Raw genomic sequence first — 21,680 nt, 5'->3', positions numbered from 1 at the left:
TTTTGTGATGCCAGGGGGGGGGGCAAGGGAGTGTGGCATTCTGCCGCAGGGCAGGGTCCCCGTGGATCTAACAGCAAACAGACGCCATTTTAATGGAGCCCCAACGCCGCCACCCCTTCACTCGCTCTTCTATCTCTTTGTCTTTGTCTTTGTCTCTCTCTCTCTCTTGGATTCACTCACACACCTGCACTTGAAAGAAAGTTTTCCTAAAATATCTACTAATTTCCATACTAAAGTTTATAGTAATTATAAATTTTGTCATAAAACAGCATTAATTTTGGAAATATTTTGATGAATTTTATAAAATAAATATGTATTGAGGTATGATTTTTAGGGAAGCTCCCATGGCCCTTTAAAGAAAAGTTGGTTTGCGGTGTATATCCAAACTGTTCACAAGATTATCAGGAGTAAAAGCAGATTTTTATAACTCTAATACTAATAGATTTTAAAAGTAAATTTTAAAAAGACATGCAGATTTTTAGTTATCGTGTGCATCGACTTCCAGTACTTTTTGATGCATGAAAATGATTTTACATATGGGCATTTCCACAGAAAGGTCAACCGCGGCCAAAACACTAAAACTTCTCTAAAGTGTTTTTTTCCAACATAGTAACATTAGGAAAAGGCCAATTCATTAAATTTGAAGGGCTTTATCATATTCTAAAACAAGTTTCGAAATATTCGAATGCATATTCGCGCAAACACGATTTTTCATTATTTTGATGAAAAACATCATAAAAATGGGCCTGTTTTCTTTTGATAATTACATCGAAACCGAGGCACTAACTGTTGACTGTTGTTTACTAACATCACTAGAAGAATGCAAAAAGTCGAAATAAAATGGATATATGCTCTTCCAATTTACTTATAATAGTAAAAATTACCTGCAAAGTATGATGATAAAAACTGTCGCGTGCGAATCTGATTAAAATTAAATAAAAATAAACTACGCTATATTTCTGATTGTAAATTAAAGCATATGAAACTGGCATTACTGCATCACATTTTAAAATTTGTTTCATTAAAATAATCCCTGCCGTTTCGCTGAAATCAGTGTTTAAACAGCTCGCCGCAAAAGTGACTTCTGTTTTTGTCGCGTGCGAATCCCTTAGTTTTTTTAAATGTTCTTAAATTTGGGCAAACACTCAAAATCAACATTTGCACCAATTATAGTCCTAGGCAAGAGCTATAAGTTAACATTTATAAAAAAAATAGAAATTAAATGTACCATACTTTTTTTTTGCTTTGAATGCGTACGAATGTCGCGTGCGACATTATGGAAATGCCCATATTTATTCTTAAAATTAGAATTACAAAAAAAATGAAATACTTTTAATATTAACGATATATAAATTATTATGCAATCGTAACATAAAAACATACATATTTTCGAGTAGTAATAGTTATGTGAACATTTACAATTGAAATACTTTTCAAAAGTCTTATACAAAATTGGCTAGGTATTTATATCTAATACACATGGAACAGATTTAGCCTTAATATTATATATTTAATCTAGTCACTTTCAATTTTTTTTACAGTGCCCCACTTTCCTCTGCCTTAAGATTCCGTTCTTCTCTTTACGGTTTATTTAGTGTCGAGGTTATGGCGCAATTTGTATTTATGGCCACTGGCAGTAGCACTGCCACCGCGAGTCTCGGATCAGATCCCAGATCCTCTGCAGCACGGGCCTGAGCACCGCATTGGCCGCAGTTAAATTAGAAGCGTTTTCCAAATGAGGTGCATGACTCAGGTCAGCCACCCCTCACCGCCCGGTCACGTCCATGACTCTCATTCCCTTCCGTGAAAAGTAAACAAACAAAAAACATAAAAAAAAGAAGAAACAACACCCCTCGACCTTCTCCTGATTCTCCACAGGCCACGCCTCCTCGGAAAGATCTCTTTCTTGTGATTCTTCAAAGAATCAAAATAGAACATCATGAAAGCGAAGTGGAAGAGAGTCTGAGGAGAGACTACAGTGAAGAGTGGTCTTCCAGAGAAACTTACAAATTTACGTTTGACTCCTGAAATGTATTCTTGTATTTGTTTTAGGGTTCGGGAACGGTCTATATTTACCATATACCCGAGGTTTGAAAAATTCAAAGGTACATATGTAAATCTATTCTTGGTCAACATCAACACATCAACAGGCGAGTCGATCTATCCGAGTCCGGTTAAATGTTTCTACACTGATAAAAAAATAGAATTTTGGTCATAAAATCGTGACCATTTGGTTATGAAAGTAGCGCAGGAATATGTTGATCCTCTTTTAAGATTTTTGGTCTTTATTCAAGAATTTTTGTATCATAATTCAAGATTCTAAGGAGTAATGATTTAAGCCCAAACATTCTATTTTTAAATTTGTATTATAGACATTATTAAATCACTTAGATTAGAATATAAAATCCTATTAAAAGCTACTTACATTTCCCAATCTCCGGGCGGGATTCGATTCGATTCGATTCGATCTGATCAATCGACTACTAATGTGGAAAATGCTAATTCATAAAACTCCAAGGAGAGAGCAAAAAAGAAAGTATCTATCTCTCTGTATCTATTAAGAATGATCGTAAGAGCGGGACGACATTATGACTTCCATTTTTAAGTAAGAAAACTTGGACAACAGTAGTATGTACACTCTTCTAAAATTTTAAGGATTACAAGAATCCTAAATTAAGTTTTTTAATTTATGATATTAAACGTTTTTGGTATTGTTTTAAGATTATTCGAATTGTTTTTAGAATATTCGGTCTAAATTAAATTTTTTTTTTAAGATTGTGGAAAATCTTAAATGTAAATATTTTTTGTGCTTGAATAAACCCTAAAAATCTCAGTTCTCGAATTTTCGGTCTTTTATTAAGTTTTTTATTTAGGATCGCGCAATCTTAAAAGAAGAATTTTTTATCAGTGTATTATATAGTCTCTCGTTTTTAGAGCTACTTATGTTTATGAAAGCAACTTTCCATGTAGTCTTATTTTAATCGCTGGTCTTTGATTAGAAAAATAAAATAAATGAATTAAATAATGCTCAGATTTATGAAATACTCAAATTAAAGTGTTTTGATGCCACCTGACAGACAAAATGTTATTAGGAACATGTTGCGCAACATGTTTATATGAACTTGCTTAGCAACATTATTTGGTCCTACCAACACAAATGTATTTGTTGCAAAGAGAAAAACTTCGTTGTCTAATAACTCTCACATTTTTGTTATCCGTCTCCATTTTTCAGAAAAATATGCAACTCTGGGCAAAATATCCTTGTACCTTATGGATAATAAAAAAGGTTTGTGATTTTTTAACGAACTTTCATTTACTCCGAGGTATATCATTTAAGACTTACAATTAATAGTTAATATGAGAACGTTTGGAAATGGAATAAATAAAAAGAATATGAAAATGTATTAAAGTTAGTTCTTATTTTACATACCAGTAAGGATATACAAGTTTCTGCTTCCAGGAGTAAGCCTTTTTTCTGCTTTTATTTATATATTTTCATTTCGTCTGAGAAATCCTTCAAAGGATTCATTTTGAGATTTGGCATACATATCGTTTGACTTACCGCATATTTAAATTTTCAAAAGTCTGCAATCCTCACTGTATCCACACATCTGGTGGCTGCGCTACTTGAGTTCCGCCGGGGATTTTCCTCAAAGTGTCCATCTCACAAGACACAATCGGCGGAGGGGATAACACATGTCGACATCGACCCAAGCGGAGAGCTCGACAAGGAGGAGAGATCTCGGTCCCTCGGCCATTGGTGGATCGCTTGGCACTGGGATCGAGTCTAAATTTGGATGCTGCTGCCCGACGATTGGCTGGGAGACTCTTGAGGGACCAGTGGGTGGGTTAGAAGCGACTCGAGAGGATGGGATCGGCATCCGATGGCCCCGATGGGAACTCTCATTCGGCGGACAAACGCTTGTCGGAACGGATGTGTGATGTGCGATCGCTGCGACCAGATCAGTGTCAGTACCAGTGCCAGTGAGGGATTGTGATCAGATCGTCGGAGATAATATGCCAGATACATACGGATAGTGCATCGGCGGAAATCAGTTCGCACTTGGCCGGAAAAAGGTGGCAATTGAGACAACTCAACGCCTTCGCCCAGACGAGGTTCAAAAGGAAAACAAATAAAACAAGTTGAAGTCTATCAATCGGTCGATGGTGGCAATTTGGCGATCGATCACGGACAAAAAAATCGCCAGTCAACGCAATCGGGCCATAAAATTTAAAATAAAAGAAATAAAGCTTGGAGAGCAACACTTTTTTTTGTTGTACTTGTATTTCGATTTCGATTTCGATCTCGATCTAGATTGTGATTGACAACTGCGAAAGGTTGTGGTGATTTTTCAACAAGTCCCCCTCCCCCCTCCCTGAATACAATTTTTTTGCAGTGCCGCGAGTGAGTGATGCTGTGTGTGTGCAATAATCAAATCTGACAACTGCGCGAAAAACGTTTGAGATCAAAACAGCCAAAAGTCAAACAAATCAAACCCATATAAATGGGCCAAGAATAAAGAATATTTCGTGTTTTTTTTTTCCTGTGACCCCCACCTGATATATAGTAGAATGACTCACCTGATGGGTCCCACGGAGTGCGCCAGTGCCATGATGACGCCCTCGATGCAGTTCCTGGACAATGGTCTGGGCGCAAATCTCACGGATTACAGCTGCTATGCCAACGATTACTGGGTCACTCCCTACATGTCCGGCGGCCTGAGTCCCATGAAGCAAATCGAAGGTGAGTGTAGTCCTACTCTGGCGGAAAATCTGATCTGATGAGGAGGAATCCTTTACCCCATTTTTGTAAGCAATCATTTTTAAATATTTTTTAGGAAGGATATAATAACAAGTAATCCAGCTTAAGTTCTCAATTCTTAATTAAAAAATATAAATTGCTTAGACAGTTTCATATGGCAAGTATATTAGTAAGACCCTTCCTTTCTAAACACTTGCGCATGGTGAATTTGTTTCTGAAACATCAAACAAATCTAAAATTATAATGGTTTTCAAATGCACTCAACATGGATGAAAAGAATTGTGCCCTTAAACCTGATTTCTCACATCACTGTCAAGGTTCCTGATTGCTATTTGGCAGAAAAATAATATGATTTCCAAATAAATTTGACGTAAAGCAAGTCAATATCCTCTTGTGAACTCTTCTCCAAGTTATCTTATTTTTTAGTTGGCTAACTGAAATTATGATTTTGATTTTTATTCATTTACACATTTAGACAGACAACTTTTCTAAGTTGTATAATTTTTAATGACCCTTAATATGATAATACACCAGTTTGAAAAACTTAGTTTTGGGAAAACCACAAAGGAAAAAACGTTGCTGGAGTTTTCTTATACCTTTTGGATTTATTTTAATTCTTAAAAGTTCAAAGAATTTTTAGAGACAACTAAAGCTTTTTAAAAATGTACACGCTTACACTCAAGGAATTAGGAAGATAAGGCTGTTAAGCCCAGGATTTCCTGAGTTAAAAAGAGTTTCTATCCATATCCATATTCATGTCGTTCATAGCTAAGATTGATATAATAATAAGGAATACTTGTTTGACAGCCTAACAATCCCAGTCATTCCCGGTTATTTTTATGAACTGGAAAATATAAATAATATATTATAAAAACAAAAAACAGAAATTATAGTGTTACAACCTTAGAGTGATATTTCTGTTTCGGGGAAAAGATCTCTATAAAGAAATCTTAAGTGAAGAGTTGGAAAGCTGGAAAAATGTTATTTTTTCGTCAAGAGAAACTTTCAAGCTCAGAAAATGATACAAAATCGTAAAATTAGACCAAAATCGCTTTAAACAGCATCAACTCAAAAGATAGAATACAAATATTATTTTGCTATTGAGGACTTTCATTATTTTGTGAGAGCTTTTCTTTAAAATCCCAAACACTCCCTTTGCTTATTTAATATATAAATATAAAAAAATGCTGTAAATAATTATACAAATAATATTAATATTTTTAAAAGTATTCTTTATTTTTAAAGTCAATAAACCAGAGAATATTTGACATAAACACAGTTTGATAATAGTTAATCATTTGTTAAGCCCTGAAGAGAGAACCACAAAGACCGAGACGGAGACCGGAGCCGTATTTCTTTCGCTGGATTTGGTTTCCGATACAGTAATTACCAAAATACACGGACCATGGCAGCTCGGCGGAACAAGCAATGAGACGCCACAAGACCAGAAAACCAGAGCAATTAGCTCCGAATTCCGGGATCCCAGATTCTCAAGTGGCATTTTTCCGCTGGCCGGGCCGGCCCTTGTTGTTGTTTGATGTGACAGAAAAACGATTTGTTGTGCCAAACGGTAATTGATTTTAGAATTCATTCGTGAAGCGGTACAGTTCAGGAGATGTGCGGCAAAAAACAGCAAAGAAATAAAAAAAAATAGCGTTTCATTAAGCGATAAAACAGCGACCTGTCATGGGTCATTGGTGGCGATGCCACAACTCTCAAGAGAGACATTTAATTGCAAAATTCACCCGACTCGCGACCGCCAGGCGTACTTATTCCCTCAAAACAAACAAAAATAAATAAAAGAAATTACAAAAAGAAAGGAGAACCTAAATTTAGACGCGAGCAACTCAATCAGCGGCCGCTGCCTGACGCCTTTTTATAATTGGATATGTTGTCCCATTTGTTTCGAAAGTCGGCTCATTATATGGGGCTGTGGCATCGCCCAGGTCCTGGCTCGGGCGGAATCCCAGGGATTCCTTCTGTATCTGCGCCGGCGTGGCGTCTCACTTCCACTTTAAATCGCATAAATCACATTAAATGCGAAATTAGCCTATCTCGGCGGCTATATATAAATCCATTCACTTTTCTTACTCACTGCGGACTTATACCATGTGCGACACATTTGATTTATAGGAAAATATATTCCACCCATTTTAATTTTCTTCTCATTTTCCCTCAACACTATTTGATTTCAGGGCGCTGTAGTTGAACCAAATCGGAATTTGGAGCTAATACGATTTTATATGTTTTTAAGCTAATGTTTTATTTAGAACTATACGAATTATTTGCATTATCTGCAGTACGTATGTAGGGTAAAAAAAATAGGTTGTAACTAAATATTTCGACGTAGTTGGTAGAGTTTTATTTATTTTTATACCCTTGCAGCGTATTATAATTTCAGTCAGAAGTTTGCAACGCAGTGAAGGAGACATTTCCGACCCTATAAAGTATATATACTCTTGATCAGCATCAACAGCCGAGTCGATCTAGCCATGTCCGTTTGTCCGTCCGTCCGTCCGTCCGTCTGTCCGTTGCTACGCGTTACCTTGGACCGTAAACTTACGTTCGGCAGGCATGTTGCGAACATTCAGCATGCTTTTAAGGCTAAAGTTTCCCGGATGGCATGGCTCCTGGCACCCCGCAACAAACTATCGCTTTACTCCAAGGTCATGATATATAAGTCAATACTAGCCCCCTCCCTGTTTTATGGCCTTCAAGTTTATGGAATTGCTGCAAGATGTCATTTGAACAAGATACGGATTCTTCAAGCAAAAACATTAAGGAGGATCTCTGGGGCTCCTTGGTATATGAGGACTAGAGACATTGAACGAGACCTAAAGGTGCCCAAGCTTGGAGACAAACTTCACACTGTTTCAACTAAGTACATGGAAAAACTTAACAATCACCCTAATAGTCTGGCTAGAAGATTAGCCACCGCTGAACACAGAATACGAGTCAGGAGAAGACTTAAACGTCACCACCCTCAAGACCTCCCCGACAGGATCTTGACATAAAATATCAGACAAAACATGAAAATCATTTCAAATTATGTAAACATAACTTAACTTAATACTCCTCCAAAACAAAGCATTGTAAACATAGAATTAACTTCCAATTAGGTTTAGTTGCCAAATATCTAGGTAACAGTGCACTAGTCAAATAAAATTTCATTATTTTTTTTTTCCAAAAAAAAAATAGAAACGATCGGTAGATGTAGAGCTGGGAATGTAAAACTGTAACTGTCAGACTGTAGACATAATAAATATAGGTAAAATGTAATGAAACTCTGTTTTGTGTGTGTTTTTATAATAATCATTTTATTTGTTCTATTAATTTAACTAGAATAGCTCGATTCTAATGATCCTATTGCAAACTGCAAGGGTATACGAACTTCGGTGTTAGCTTCCTTCCAAAAATAATAATATTATTATTATTAATATTAATATATATATATATATTGTGCTTAACGCGCAATGTTATAAAAGTTATTTAACTCGCTGTAGGGTTCAGTTCACGCAGGACCCGAAACAGTTTTATAACTTTGTTAATACTAAGCGGAAACCCAATTTACATCCTTCATCGCTTTCGTTCAAGAACGCTACAGCAAACTCTGATCAGGCCATCGCCGATCTCTTTGCCGAGTTTTTCAAAACTACGTATTGTTCCTTAAATTGCTTAGATCAGACTTACTCTTTTGATTTGCCCAAGTCGAACCTAATTTTCAGTCCTATTTTAACCGAAAGCTCCCTTAGTTCGGATCTTCATCGTGTAAAACCAGTTTACTCACCGGGTCCCGATGGAATACCAGGCTGCGTGCTCAGGTATTGTGCCGGAGCTCTGTGCAATCCCCTTCTGAAATTGTTTACCTTATCTTTAGAAACCTCAGAATTTCCCCTTATTTGGAAGGAATCATTTATCATTCCTCTCCACAAAAAAGGTAGCAAATCGGACGCCAGCAACTATAGAGGAATCTCTAAGTTGTCGGCAATTCCAAAACTTTTCGAGAATGTAATTACTCCCCACTTGCAGCATTTATGCAGATCCGTAATTTCACCATGTCAGCATGGTTTTATGAGGCGAAGATCGACCACTACAAATCTTCTGGAACTCACCTCCTTCATTATTAGAGGTTTCCAACGTAACTTACAAACCGACGTGATTTACACAGACTTCAGTAAAGCTTTTGACTCGGTTAATCACTCTCTTCTTGTAAGGAAGCTTGACTTAATCGGGTTTCCGGTCGATCTTCTTAAATGGATTTTGAGCTATTTGAGTGACAGAACTCAAAAGGTTCTGTTTAAAAATGCTCTATCCAAATTCCTCAGAGTCACTTCTGGCGTCCCACAGGGTAGCCACCTCGGCCCGCTGCTATTTACATTGTTTATCAATGACCTCCCGCTGGTTCTAACGAATTCTAGAGTACTTATGTACGCTGATGACGTTAAACTATGCTTGCAGTATACGGACAGCTCTTGCCAGTCAGACCTGCAATCGGATCTTAATAACTTTCAAGCATGGTGTCGTGCTAATTTATTACATCTCAATAACTCTAAATGCAAGCTGATGACATTTTCACGTGTCACTCCCCAGTTTGCCACATATATGCTAAATGATTGCGCTCTTGAAAGAATATCTCTTGTTGATGATTTAGGCGTTCGCTTAGACCCTAAACTTTCGTTCTCTGAACATATTTCGTGCATGGTTAATAAAGCCAAAGGCATGCTCGGTTTTATTAAGAGGTGGTCGAAGGAATTCGATTCCCCTTATATAACGAAGACCCTTTTTACTTCGTTAGTTCGCCCTATATTGGAGTATGGTTCATGCGTCTGGAGTCCTCAATTCGGAATCCATATTAACCGTATTGAATCTGTACAAAAGAACTTTTTACTTTTCGCCCTCCGTGGCCTACCTTGGGATGCTGATGAGAGGCTACCGTCCTATTCAAGTAGACTCCTATTAATTAACTTACCCTCCCTAGCTAACCGTAGAACGATGCTTGGTGTCGTATTCCTTCATAACCTAATAAACGGTGATGTTGAGAGCCCCTTTCTTTTAGGGCAGCTTAACTTCCACGTTCCCCGACTAACATCTAGAACCCTAATCCCTTTATTTGTAAATCACTGTAGGCGGGAGTTTGAAGTACATGAACCCTTTAGGGTTTTATGTACGGATTACAACCGCCTCTCTGACATTATAATTCGTAGTGACAGCCCTTCCGTACTAAAAACTTTAATACTTGTTGAGTTAGCTCGTAATGTATCACCTTAATCTAATTTTGCATGCGTTTTTATTTATTTATTGTAGTATTTAGTTACATTATATTAATTTTTTAATATTTATTTTGCATGCGTTTTTATTTATTTATCGTAGTTATTAGTTAGTTACATAATATTATACTTTTTTATATTTATTTTGCATGCGTTTTTACTTATTATATTTATTTTGCATGCGTTTTTACTTTTATTTTACTTATATATATATATTAATAAATTTTATTTTTTTTCTTAGTAAATTTTACTCTCGTATCGTAACTCTCGTAACGTTTCCTCGTTCTTTTCTTCTTTCATTTACCGCGTCTATCTAGTTCGCGATTCGTGCCGTACGTCACGCGGCTGCGCCCCTCGGTCGGTTGGGCGGGAGGTGGAAGCGGGACCCCGCGCGAAAAAAAAAAAAAAAAAAAAAAAAAAAAAAAAAATATTATACAACAAAAATAATATTATTATTGCTATAGCAACAAAATAAAATTACAATTTCCCTCACTTACCTTCAATTCAAGAAAAATGACCCTAAATGAATGAAAAAATTAAACTTTCTTTTAAGAAAAGTTTTTCCCATATTTAGGGAAAATCGCCCTAAAAACAATACATTTTTTCTACATTCAAGAAAACTCTTTTTAAATGTTAGAAAGAATTAACCTTTAATTTTAGGAGAAAAGTTCCCATATTTTGGACAAATCGACTTAAAAACAAGAAAGGAAGCTAACTTCGGCACGCCGAAGTTTGTATACCCTTGCAGATTGGTTTTGATATTTATATTATAAATTCTAATGCTGAAGACACACACAAAACAGAGTTTCATTATATTTTACCTATACTTATTATGTTTACAGTTTGACAGTTACAGTTATACATTCACAGCTTTACATTTTCTCAACATCTACGGATCGCTTCTATGGCAGCTATATGATATAGTTGTCCGATTTTCAAATTATTGTTCCCAAAATTCTGAAATAATACTAAAAGCTCATGTCTCAAAGTAGATAAAAATACGTTGAAAAACAACGAAGTTCTAATTTTTTCTTTTACTTTCCCTATCGTTCCTATGGCAGCTATAAGATATAGTCGTCCGATTTTCATAAAATTTATACCAAAATTCTGAAATAATACCAGAAGCTCATGTCTTAAAGTAGATTAAAATACGTTGAAAAACAACGAAGTTATAATTTTTTTCGATTAATTTTCCGATCGTTCCTGTGGCAGCTATAAGATATAGTGGTCCGATTTTCATAAAATTTTTTACCAAAATTCTGGAATAATATAAAATGGCTATATCTCAAAAATGATTCAATAATATTGAAAAACAGCCAAGTTATAATTTTTTTTCTAAAAATTTATCGAACATTTGTATGGCAGCTATATGATATAGTCGTCCGATCCGGCCCATTCCGACATATATAGCAGTGAGAGTATATAGAAGACTATATGCAAAGTTTCATTCAGATAGCTTTAAAACTGAGGGACTAGTTTGCGTAGAAACGGACAGACGGACAGACGGACGGACAGACGGACAGACGGACATGGCTAGATCGACTCGGCTGTTGATGCTGATCAAGAATATATATACTTTATAGGGTCGGAAACGTCTCCTTCACTGCGTTGCAAACTTCTGACTGAAATTATAATACCCTGCAAGGGTATAAAAATTGTTGTTCTACATTTAGGAAATGATTCAAGAAAGGTTCTTTCGTAATTTTAGAGCAAATTTTTTTTTAATTTATAGAGCGACTTACCTTTGGATCCATTTTAATGGCGAATTTCTAAAACTACGGGCGAAATAAGGCTTTTTTATGGCGATTTCAGGTTAAAAATTTGATGGCTGTATATACTCTTTAGGGCCGGAAATGTCTCCTTCACTACGTTAGAAACTTTTGACTGAAATTATAATACCTTGCAAGGGTATAAGAAGAATATGATCCGATTTTTCTAGATAATCGCATAAGATTACATATCGCTTAGCACCAATATGACATTTTGATCAATCTTAAAATGTATACATATAAAATAAAAAAAAATAATAATACTAATAAATATCATGGGAGCTCCGGCATTTGCCTTTTACAGGTTCTAACGTTTTCAGTGCTTCCGTTCTCACTTTCCAAAGGTTTTCTTTTACGCTTTGAAAATCAAGCAAGTTTGTTTTTACACAGATAAAAAAAGCGGTATACTGTTGCCAAATTTAAACAACGAACACACTTAATATTTTCAATCATTTCAATTTTTGATTCAATCCCGCTAATCTTAAAAATTGTAATCCCTAAAAATGCAGATTTAATCACAAGTTGGCCTAAAATAAAATTTTAAAAAGTAAATACCAATTAGAGCTGACTTTAAATTCCTAAGCAATATCAAAATAAGATTCTGTTTTTTCTAAACTTCTTTGTGAACGATTTTATTTTATCTGTAATTGTAAAATAAACGAATCTTCAAAAAAGGAACTTACTTTCTTGAATCCCGTCCAGGTTTTGAGCCAATGTCTCAGAATTCTCAGACAGTCCGCTTACCAACTGGGTCACTGGGGCAATAGATTTTTTTGGATTTTTCAGATTTGAATAAAAAATGTTTGGGATTATTTATCATCTTTTAAGAGTTTGTTTAAGCTTTAGGAATTTTATTACTTGAATCCCGAAACAGGATTAATTCAAAAATTCAACCCCAAATCGAACTTAAAAATTATAAGAAATTATAATTTATCTATGAAGAAAATAAAAATGACGCGACTTTTTCGGACATTGAATCGTAACCAATGAAACTAATTCTCTACTCTCTTATTATTATTCCTAAATATTTTCGTTTTATCGAAAATGATCTTCAAACAAGATCTTTTTTTATGCATTTTGTGGAATTATGATTTTGATCAGAAGATTGCAGAGTCGCTATAGCCATGTCCCTCTGTCCGTCCGTCTGTCCGTTACTATGCGGTTTAGACTCTCCCTGTTTGAGCTACATTAGTAAAAGAATAAGTCCGGGACTACTTTTTCAAATACCTGTCAAATTATATTTTCGCAATTTTCCTAAATATTTTTATCTACTTTAAGATGTGTCATCTTTTAATATTACACGTTACACAGAAAACGTATGAAAATTAAACAAATATAGCAAAGAGATTAAATAATAATACATAAATAAATAATGAATAATAAATGACAAATACTGTTTTTAATCTTACAACATATGGAATGAGTGCCATGGGAATGATTGTTCAATTACAAATCTTGAATATCTCTCCTGTTTTTCTCCTTTGTTCTCAATTGACCAATATCAAAAGAGTTTAAATGAAATAATTGCAAACTGAAAGAGTAGCTTTCTTTTTGTTAAAATTTTTTATAGTATAAAAATTTAGATATTTTATGAATAATGATAAAAAAACAACACTTGCAGCCTGCATCCAAACGGCGGGCAAGGATCGAAGCTCCTACAAGCCGCTGGAGCAGATCGATGCCAAGTTGGCGGACATCGAGACTCTTAGCACGGGCAGCATTGGCACTGCCAACAGCAGCAGCCACTCCAGCAGCAATCCCCAATCCCATACCAGCTGCCAGGAGCAGTCCCTTCTCCCCGATTACCCCGGCGCCTCCAATGAGTCGTCGCCAGGATCAGCGTCAGCGGGTGCAGCAGCCACATCGCCGTCGGCGTCTGCGTCGGCGTCGGCGACGGCACCGGCGGGAGGAACTGCTTCCAAGAAATACAAAAGCCAACACAAAAAAGACAGCAACAATAGCACGGAGAATAGCTCGGGGAAAGCCCAGAACAACAATAGCAACAACATCGGCAAAGGGGTAAGACAAAGTTGGTTAAATTAAAAAAGTTAATGGGAGCATGCTTGTTAAATAAAATAAAATAGAGAGAGTGCTTACCAATAGAACTAAAAACAAATTTCTAAAGTATTCCCCACTTGTTGTTTGCTATCAAGGAAGCGGAGCCAGTGCATCCGTCTCTCGCGCAGGCCATCGTTGTGCTGGAGACAAAGGCTCTGTGGGATCAGTTCCATGCCCAGGGCACCGAGATGATCATCACGAAGACGGGCCGTCGTATGTTTCCCACTTTCCAGGTGCGGATCGGAGGCCTTGATCCGCATGCCACCTACATCTGCATGATGGACTTTGTGCCCATGGATGACAAGCGCTACCGCTACGCCTTCCACAAGTAAGCTTTTCTTTTCGACTTGAAGCGGTGATATTAAATATAAATAATACAAATAATTATATTGTCTATATAATATTTAAATTATATAAATATAATTTAAAATGTTTTTGTTAGCAACGACCTATAACTAATAAGAATTTGTAAAGTTCGTCTCCAATCGGTTCAAAAACAACAAAAAGAACTATTGCCGATTTTCGAGGTTTGCTTTTGCCTTCACATCGATGCTTAGGACTCCCAACGGGTTCCAGCTTAGATGGAAGGTAAAGTACCAAGAAAATGAGCAATTCTTAGCAGGTGGTTTGATGATTTGGGTAGCGCCAATGAAACGATCGTAACCACGGCTATTGACAAGCCCGAGTCTAAAGAACTTCACAAATTACAGTTTAAAATAATACGTACCATACGTAATATAAATATAATAAACAACACGAATAATACAATGCTTCTTGAATAGCTCCTGCTGGGTGGTGGCTGGCAAAGCGGATCCCATCTCCCCGCCCAGGATCCATGTGCATCCCGACTCACCTGCTGCCGGCTCCAATTGGATGAAACAGATCGTGTCCTTCGACAAACTGAAGCTCACCAACAATCAGCTGGACGAAAATGGACATGTGAGTTCTTAATTCAACTAAAACGATTTCAATTGGGCTAAAAATTGAAATTTAAAACTTCTACAGAATGCCATGGACTATTTGCTTCGAATTCTTTAGATTAATTCCTGATTTCCCCTTATTGTCCTTCCTGTATCCTTTAGATCATATTGAACTCAATGCACCGCTATCAGCCCCGATTCCATTTGGTGTATTTGCCGCCGAAAAACGCGTCCTTGAATGAAAACGAGCACTCCAGTCACTTCCGCACCTTCATCTTTCCGGAGACAAGTTTTACGGCCGTGACTGCCTATCAGAATCAGCGGGTGAGTAATATTCATATTATTATTATTATTGTTGTTTTTAGTCCGAGCTTTGCATTTAAGTTTCTATAGAAACTACTACTATACTACTTCGGAGATTTTTCTGTGACTTTTGTAAATTTCTTGTACAAATTTCGCTCTCACCAATTGCCCAATGCCCGCCCGACCCCCTGCTTTTTCGCCTGAATTTTCCAGCTTGTGATTTTCCCTTCGCATACCAAAGACTAAACAAGAGGCCGCGACCATTTTGCACCAATTTGGCCTCATTGTTTATGTTTTTTCCATAATTTATAACGAGCAGAGCAAGCGGACAAAGCTCGGGGCCCGAACAACAGCCGCACAAATATATTTGATTATATGTAACCATAATGTGTATGCCGCCCGGGAGAAGCGGACATCGACCCTGGAGATACCCTCGTCAATAGAAAATATTTCTCTTTCTTTTCTTTTTTGAGAAAATATTTGGAAAGCAAGATAATCTATTTTATTCTTTTTGATAATATTTATTAAAACTTTCCTATAAATATAAGACTTTTCTTTAAACTTTTTGAGTTTTTTATAATTTTAAAACCCATTTTGCGAATAGTATTTTCCTAGGAAAACCTAGCTTCATAATTTACTTAAAAATAAAGATAAAACTAACAAAAAGAGTTGATTTATGTTTACAAATTATATTTTTTCTCAAGTCGCCAAAGTGGCGTTAAAAGTAAATCAATATTGATTAGGAGAAAGAAAATAAAACCCTGTCAACCCAAGTGCGACTTGTGATTGATATATTTCCAAGAACAGAGCCACCTCTGGGCAGTGACTGCACTTGCTACTGCGAAAACTTGGACATTCATTCTCGGAAAGAGACTAAAGTTCTCATTAGTATTTCTGGAAATTAGGGAGAGTGGCAGACAAAACTGTGGCATTATTTGCAACGTGATATGGGGGTGAACAAACGTCTTAGTGTTCGATACCAGAGAACATCGATACCTTATCGGGGGTTTCCAGTTGAATGACGAGCCATAGCGACTCTGGCGCTGAGTTCCCATATTTGTCTTGCGGATAATTCATATTTCTAGCTGGGGGAATGGGGAACGGGTGACGGGTGACGGGGAATATATTTTTCGGGGCTTGGGTTCCGGTAATCGCTGGCCGAGAGAGAACATTTGCTATAAATACCGCCAGACATGCTAGAAAGTATTTAAATTATTTATGTGCTCGATGTGGGTGTAAACACTCAGCTCACCCCCTTTAAATTTATTGCAAATCATTTTCCGTGTCTTCGGGTCCCGCTGCCATGGCAGGCATATTTTCCAGTTGTAAACATTTTTCTCTAATTTGTTGGGGAATCTAATTTATTTGTTTTTGCTTCCAGCATCGCTGGCATAGTTCCCATACTCCCAGTCAGCCAGTCAAATAAAAATACGATTTCACATTCCTGCCGTTCACAGGTGACACAGTTGAAGATCTCCAGCAATCCATTTGCCAAAGGCTTTCGGGATGATGGCACCAATGATGTGTAAGTAACCGCCCAATCAATTATTATTAATAATATATTATATTTGTATTGAATATTGGTACGATCAAAAGCAGTACTTATTTGGGTTTTCAAAACTATTTAGCCAGTTCTTCATATAAAATAACTATAAGCTAAACTATGTACTCCCCACATTTTACTCCAATTTTACATATTAAAATGGATAATAAAATTTACCTTGGTATAAACGTTAACAAAAAGTATGTAAAGTTGTGTATAGTATTTCTAATACTTTCAATTAAGACTATATCCAATTTTAAAAGTTTTAAAGTATAGAAAAATGCACATATTTTCAATCAACTCGTTTTTTGATGAACATTGTATAGGGTCAGCAATTTCAAAAATAAAACATAATTTAGCTTATCAAAAACACCAACTTTTTGAGTTGTAGCATAGCGAAATGCGCTCAGACCGAGCAACATGTTTATAATCTCCCAATTGAACTCAGTGTCTGAATCGACTCGCCCTGTGATGCTGATCAGTATATGTAAGCTTACAGAGGTTAGAAATAACTGGAATACTTTTATAACTTTCAAGTACCAAGTAGAAAAAGCATTCCAAAACGATCTCTTTCGAATAAATGCTTTCGAAAATTTGACCTACATATCAGATGGCAACTTGTCGGTCCCATCTGCCGCCCAAAACTTTCCAGCGATCCCCAAACGCCTCCCAAATGCTTCAAACTCGGGAGAGAGTGCAAGTGGATCTAGACATTCGGTCGACGGACAAAGACTTTCCCGGAATTGCCGACGTGTCGCAAACAGAAATATCGAAAAAAAACAATAAAGAATAACTTCAGAATGTAGAACAGAAGCCCGAATAATGATGATGCTGATGCGAAGGCTGACAGATGCGCCGGCAGCATAAACAATTAATTTCGTTTCATATTTGTCGATTTGGAAGCCCCAGCTTCGTAGCATAGAGTAAACAAATCAGCTCAATTGTTTACGACAGTGCTTAGTGTTGTTTATTACAGAAAAAAATACTTCAATCACTTTCAGTTTTTTATTTAAGACTCTTGGGCTTTAGGGCTGGATTTGTAAACCCTTGCAGGGCATTATAATTGTAATTTAACCAGATGGTCTTGATCAGCAGCAGCGGCAGCAGCCTCGATCTAGCCATGCTTACAGTTGTATTTTTTCAATTCAAAACTATTACCTAATATTGTTACAATTATAATTATTTTTTTTGCTTGATAATGGCAATTACAGAACCGGCAACAGTGGCAGCAGCATGAGCCACGAAAGCCAGGCTCGCATGAAGCAGCAGCAACAGCAGCAGCAACAGCAGCAGCAACAGCAGCTGCAGCATCAGCAACTCAAGGAGCGAACGGCAACCAGCAGCCACTTCAGCTTGGGTTGCACCGACTTGGCTGTGGATCAGCAGCAGGCACAGCTGCAGCAGCAGCTCCCAGCCACACCGTCCAGCAGCTCTGCCTCCGGCAACTCGCCGGATCTCCTTGGCTACCAAATGGAGCAACAGCTCCAACAGCAGCAGCAGCAGCAGCAACTCCAGCAACAGCAGCAGCATCAGCAACATCCATTACAGACGCAGCAGCCTCTCCACCAGCAGCATCAGCAGGTACAGAGCGGGGGCCAATATGGGGGCTATCACCACACGTACCAGCCCCACCATCCCCTAACGCCGCACTCCAACAGCTCCGCATCCCCGCCTGCCACGGCAACAGCAGGAGCGACATCCCTTGCAGCCGTCGCAGCGGCAACGGCAACCTCGCCAGCCGCCGGCACAGGAGCCACCCAGGTGATGGCTGCGGCCAACCTATACTCGAGCATCGGGCAACCGTATGCCCAGGAGCAGAGTAACTTTGGGGCCATTTATCACCACAATGCAACGGCTGCTGCGGCCGCCCACTATCACCATGGCCATGGGCATGGGCATGGGCATGGTCCATATGCTAGCGCCTATGACAAGCTGAAGGTTTCGCGTCATGCGGCTGCCGCCGCCTACGGAATGGGAGCCAGTTACCCCAGCTTCTATGGCTCGGCGGCCCATCACCAGATGATGCGACCCAACAGCTACATAGACCTGGTGCCCCGCTAAAGAATCCCTGCCAAAGTCAAAGATATTTATCCGAATTGGACAGAACTAGCTGTGTATTCGATCTATTGGCCAAGGTGTTGATGTCGCTAGTTTCTGCAAATTAAGAAGGATTCAAAATCGGCCATAAATCAACGAGAAATTAGTTATGGCTAATGTGTAAAAAGGAATTGGTAACAATTAAGTGCTGCACAATTAATTTGCAAATCAAAGAATAAAATATTTGAGAAAATCGATTTGTAAATCGATAAACTTCGATATTTATCCAGGGAAATCGATGTAAATCGATCAACTTCGATATTTATCCAGGGAAATCAGAAATGCAATTTAATTTTTAAAACATTGTTGCAAGTAGGAGTATAATTTCCCGATTTGTAGAGATATCTTTAATGGAGATGAAACAGTGTGTGAGTGCCACGGATTATATTCTTGATTTTAGCAGTGCGGCGGATTTAAGTATTAGCAGCAAAGGAAAAACCAAAAACAAATGCAACAAGTATTACAAGTATTTTACAAATAAAATTACTATTATTATTTTTTTTTTAGTCTAGTTCTTAACTTTATGAATTTGTGTGCCAAACAATGGAAAACCCCAAATGCATATCTTGATGTAAAATGTAGCTGTTAATGTGTAACTATACTATGATTTTTCTTCTTTTTTTTCCTAACATTTTAGTCACTTGTTTTATTCAATGTAAATACAATACATATCTCTTAATATACACATAAAACTGAAACAGTTTCAAATAATAAAAGCAAAAAGAAAAAAATTAAAAGCATCACGAGCATAAATTAACAAAAACTCAATACGTTTTTTTTCTACATTTTGGTTTGTGGATACAAAATGGCCGGAGTCAATGCTGCAATTGGGAAATGGGGAAAATAGCTGGGGAAAAATACGACTTTCCATTAACCATTTTGTTTATGCTACATCACTTTATACCAATCTCACTTCAGCAGTCGTTTCATTTTCTATTTTTTGGGTTCTGCGTCTTTTTCTAAACAGAAAATGCCATCGTTTTAATTGAGATACATTAAGGAAAAGAAAATGGTAAAGAGGAAAAGTGGAAAATGGAAAAATTTAACTAACAAATAGAACAAACGAAGGAGGAGCTTGGAACGAATAGGGGAATGGGAATATAAATTCTACAAGTTGATGTATCCTCAAGATAACGAGCATATTGCAAAGATCCTTGGGATATATAGGTAAGATGTATGGTCTGATTGGAAACTGGATTCTCATTAACGAGCTTTGTCGAGAGTTTAGTTAAAAGTGTCATCATCAATACATATTCAATACATAATAGAAATAGAAGAGGAAAATGAAAGGAAGTATAAGGATGCCTTCCAAAGGGGAGGAAACCACAGGAAAACTCTGAAAAATTCAGTTTTAAAATTGGAACGAATTGGGGGGAAGCCGTTGAGAATAAAGGGTGTTAGAAGATTTGGGTGCAAAGACGGGGACGAAAAATAGAAAAAGGAAGCCATAAAACCGTATCTTCCATTTTCCTCTGCTTTGATTTCCATTTTCTCCCGCCTCTCCCCCCCTTCCTATTGTTATCATTGCGCGTCCATCGACCCTTGAAATGAGTTTTCCATTATGATAACTTTCCGCTGCGAAGATTGACGTGGCGGTGATCTTCGGCCAATGGAAAGTCGATTCCGGGTCTCACCGAATTGCCAGGCAGGCCTGCCTCGATCGATCTATTTAAAATGGATTTATCTGCCAAATGAACGCCATTAATTGGAGGGATTCAGTTAGCTGTCGGCCGTCAGTCAGGTGAATAAACGCCACGAACCGAAAACGATTTTTGGCGTTTTCATTGGTGCCAAAGATATGTTATTTGTACATTTTCTTTAACTAGTAATATTAATCACATTAATTTACTTTTATTTAATACATTTCCACAGTAAGTTCAACCGCGGACTAAAAATATACAGTCACGGACAAAAGTCCAACAATGATCGAATATGGTGTTTTCCTACAAACGATCCATATTACACTCGATAAAGGCCTAAATTCCTATTCCCGAAGCATCATTACTTTTCTTGTCAAATCTATAGGAGTGGCTAAAACCCAAAAAAGGGGTCGTACGAAGACTTTTGTCCGTGACTGTAAATTCTCAAATTTTACAGAATCTAGCAGATTCTTTAACAGATACCGAGAACTCGATTTTGTATTATTTTTATTAAAAACATCACAAAAAAGGGAATGTTTTCTTTTGATATTAACTGGTAAACCAGAGGCATTATACAAGCAAATGTTTAGAATATTGGGGCAAGCCCGTTGCCCACAATATCCTACGCCTGCACAATTTTTGCAGGAGGTTGGCAGCGTGGCACGTGGCGCTCACGGAGTTGTTGGTTCTGAGTGATGCAGAGAGCGGATCGAGACCAGGTGACGATATCGCAACTGATCTTCCTTGCTTGATCGGAATAAGCTGATAGTTGAATCGTAGCTTCGGCTATGATATTCGCAGCCGTTGATAATGACGCAAAGTGCCTTTATGGTTTATCTGCCAGTTCGGAACTAACTTTAACTTTTGCATTTCTCGATAGATACAAGTGTATAAAGGTTATAAGCACCCGAGCCGTCTGACTCAAAAAAGGTAGCAGAGCGTACACAAAACTTTAAACGCGATTTGTGGAAAACTACATTTTTCGAGCTGGCGACCGTCATGTCTCAGTCAATTTTGAACGAATCTTAATGTTTTTTATTTTAAATACGTGTAATGTAGTTGTCCATGGAATAGACTCTAATTACATGGATAGTAGCTTAAATATTGGATTTTTTATCAACAAAAAATGAAGAAAATGTTCAGAAAAATTACACTACATTTTTCAAACGCCGCCATTTTGTTATTTTTTATTTAATTTCGATAAAAGTAGTCTATTCCATAACCACACTCATGCTAAACAAGAACATTTTATTTAAAATTTTTTGTTTCAGAGGATTTTTACGACCTGTAGAAGAGTCGCCAATGGGGTTCCTTTTTCGTG

General features: G+C 37.3%; 1 protein-coding gene across 1 annotated transcript; it reads left to right on the top strand.

The window, feature by feature from the left end:
* The first annotated feature begins 4,551 nt into the window (after nucleotides 1-4,551).
* Nucleotides 4,552-19,412, top strand: org-1 (optomotor-blind-related-gene-1). Its single transcript, XM_041775094.2, has 7 exons — nucleotides 4,552-4,744; nucleotides 13,420-13,817; nucleotides 13,952-14,184; nucleotides 14,639-14,795; nucleotides 14,939-15,100; nucleotides 16,537-16,604; nucleotides 17,834-19,412. Exons 1-7 carry the CDS (start codon nucleotides 4,573-4,575, stop codon nucleotides 18,681-18,683), a joined length of 2,040 nt encoding a protein of 679 aa, XP_041631028.1. The 5' UTR covers nucleotides 4,552-4,572; the 3' UTR covers nucleotides 18,684-19,412.
* The last annotated feature ends 2,268 nt before the right edge of the window (nucleotides 19,413-21,680 follow it).

This window comes from Drosophila kikkawai, chromosome X (genome assembly GCF_030179895.1).
Source record: "Drosophila kikkawai strain 14028-0561.14 chromosome X, DkikHiC1v2, whole genome shotgun sequence".
Taxonomy (NCBI): Eukaryota; Metazoa; Arthropoda; class Insecta; order Diptera; family Drosophilidae; genus Drosophila; species Drosophila kikkawai.
Note: the sequence above shows the minus strand (reverse complement) of the source record. Positions and strands in the feature narration are given on the sequence as shown.

Coding starts and splice junctions, on each gene's coding strand:
- org-1 (XM_041775094.2), top strand. CDS start 4,573: ATGACTCACCTGATGGGTCCCACGGAGTGCGCCAGTGCCATGATGACG. Junction 4,745..13,419: donor TCCCATGAAGCAAATCGAAG/GTGAGTGTAGTC, acceptor CAACACTTGCAG/CCTGCATCCAAACGGCGGGC. Junction 14,796..14,938: donor AGCTGGACGAAAATGGACAT/GTGAGTTCTTAA, acceptor TGTATCCTTTAG/ATCATATTGAACTCAATGCA.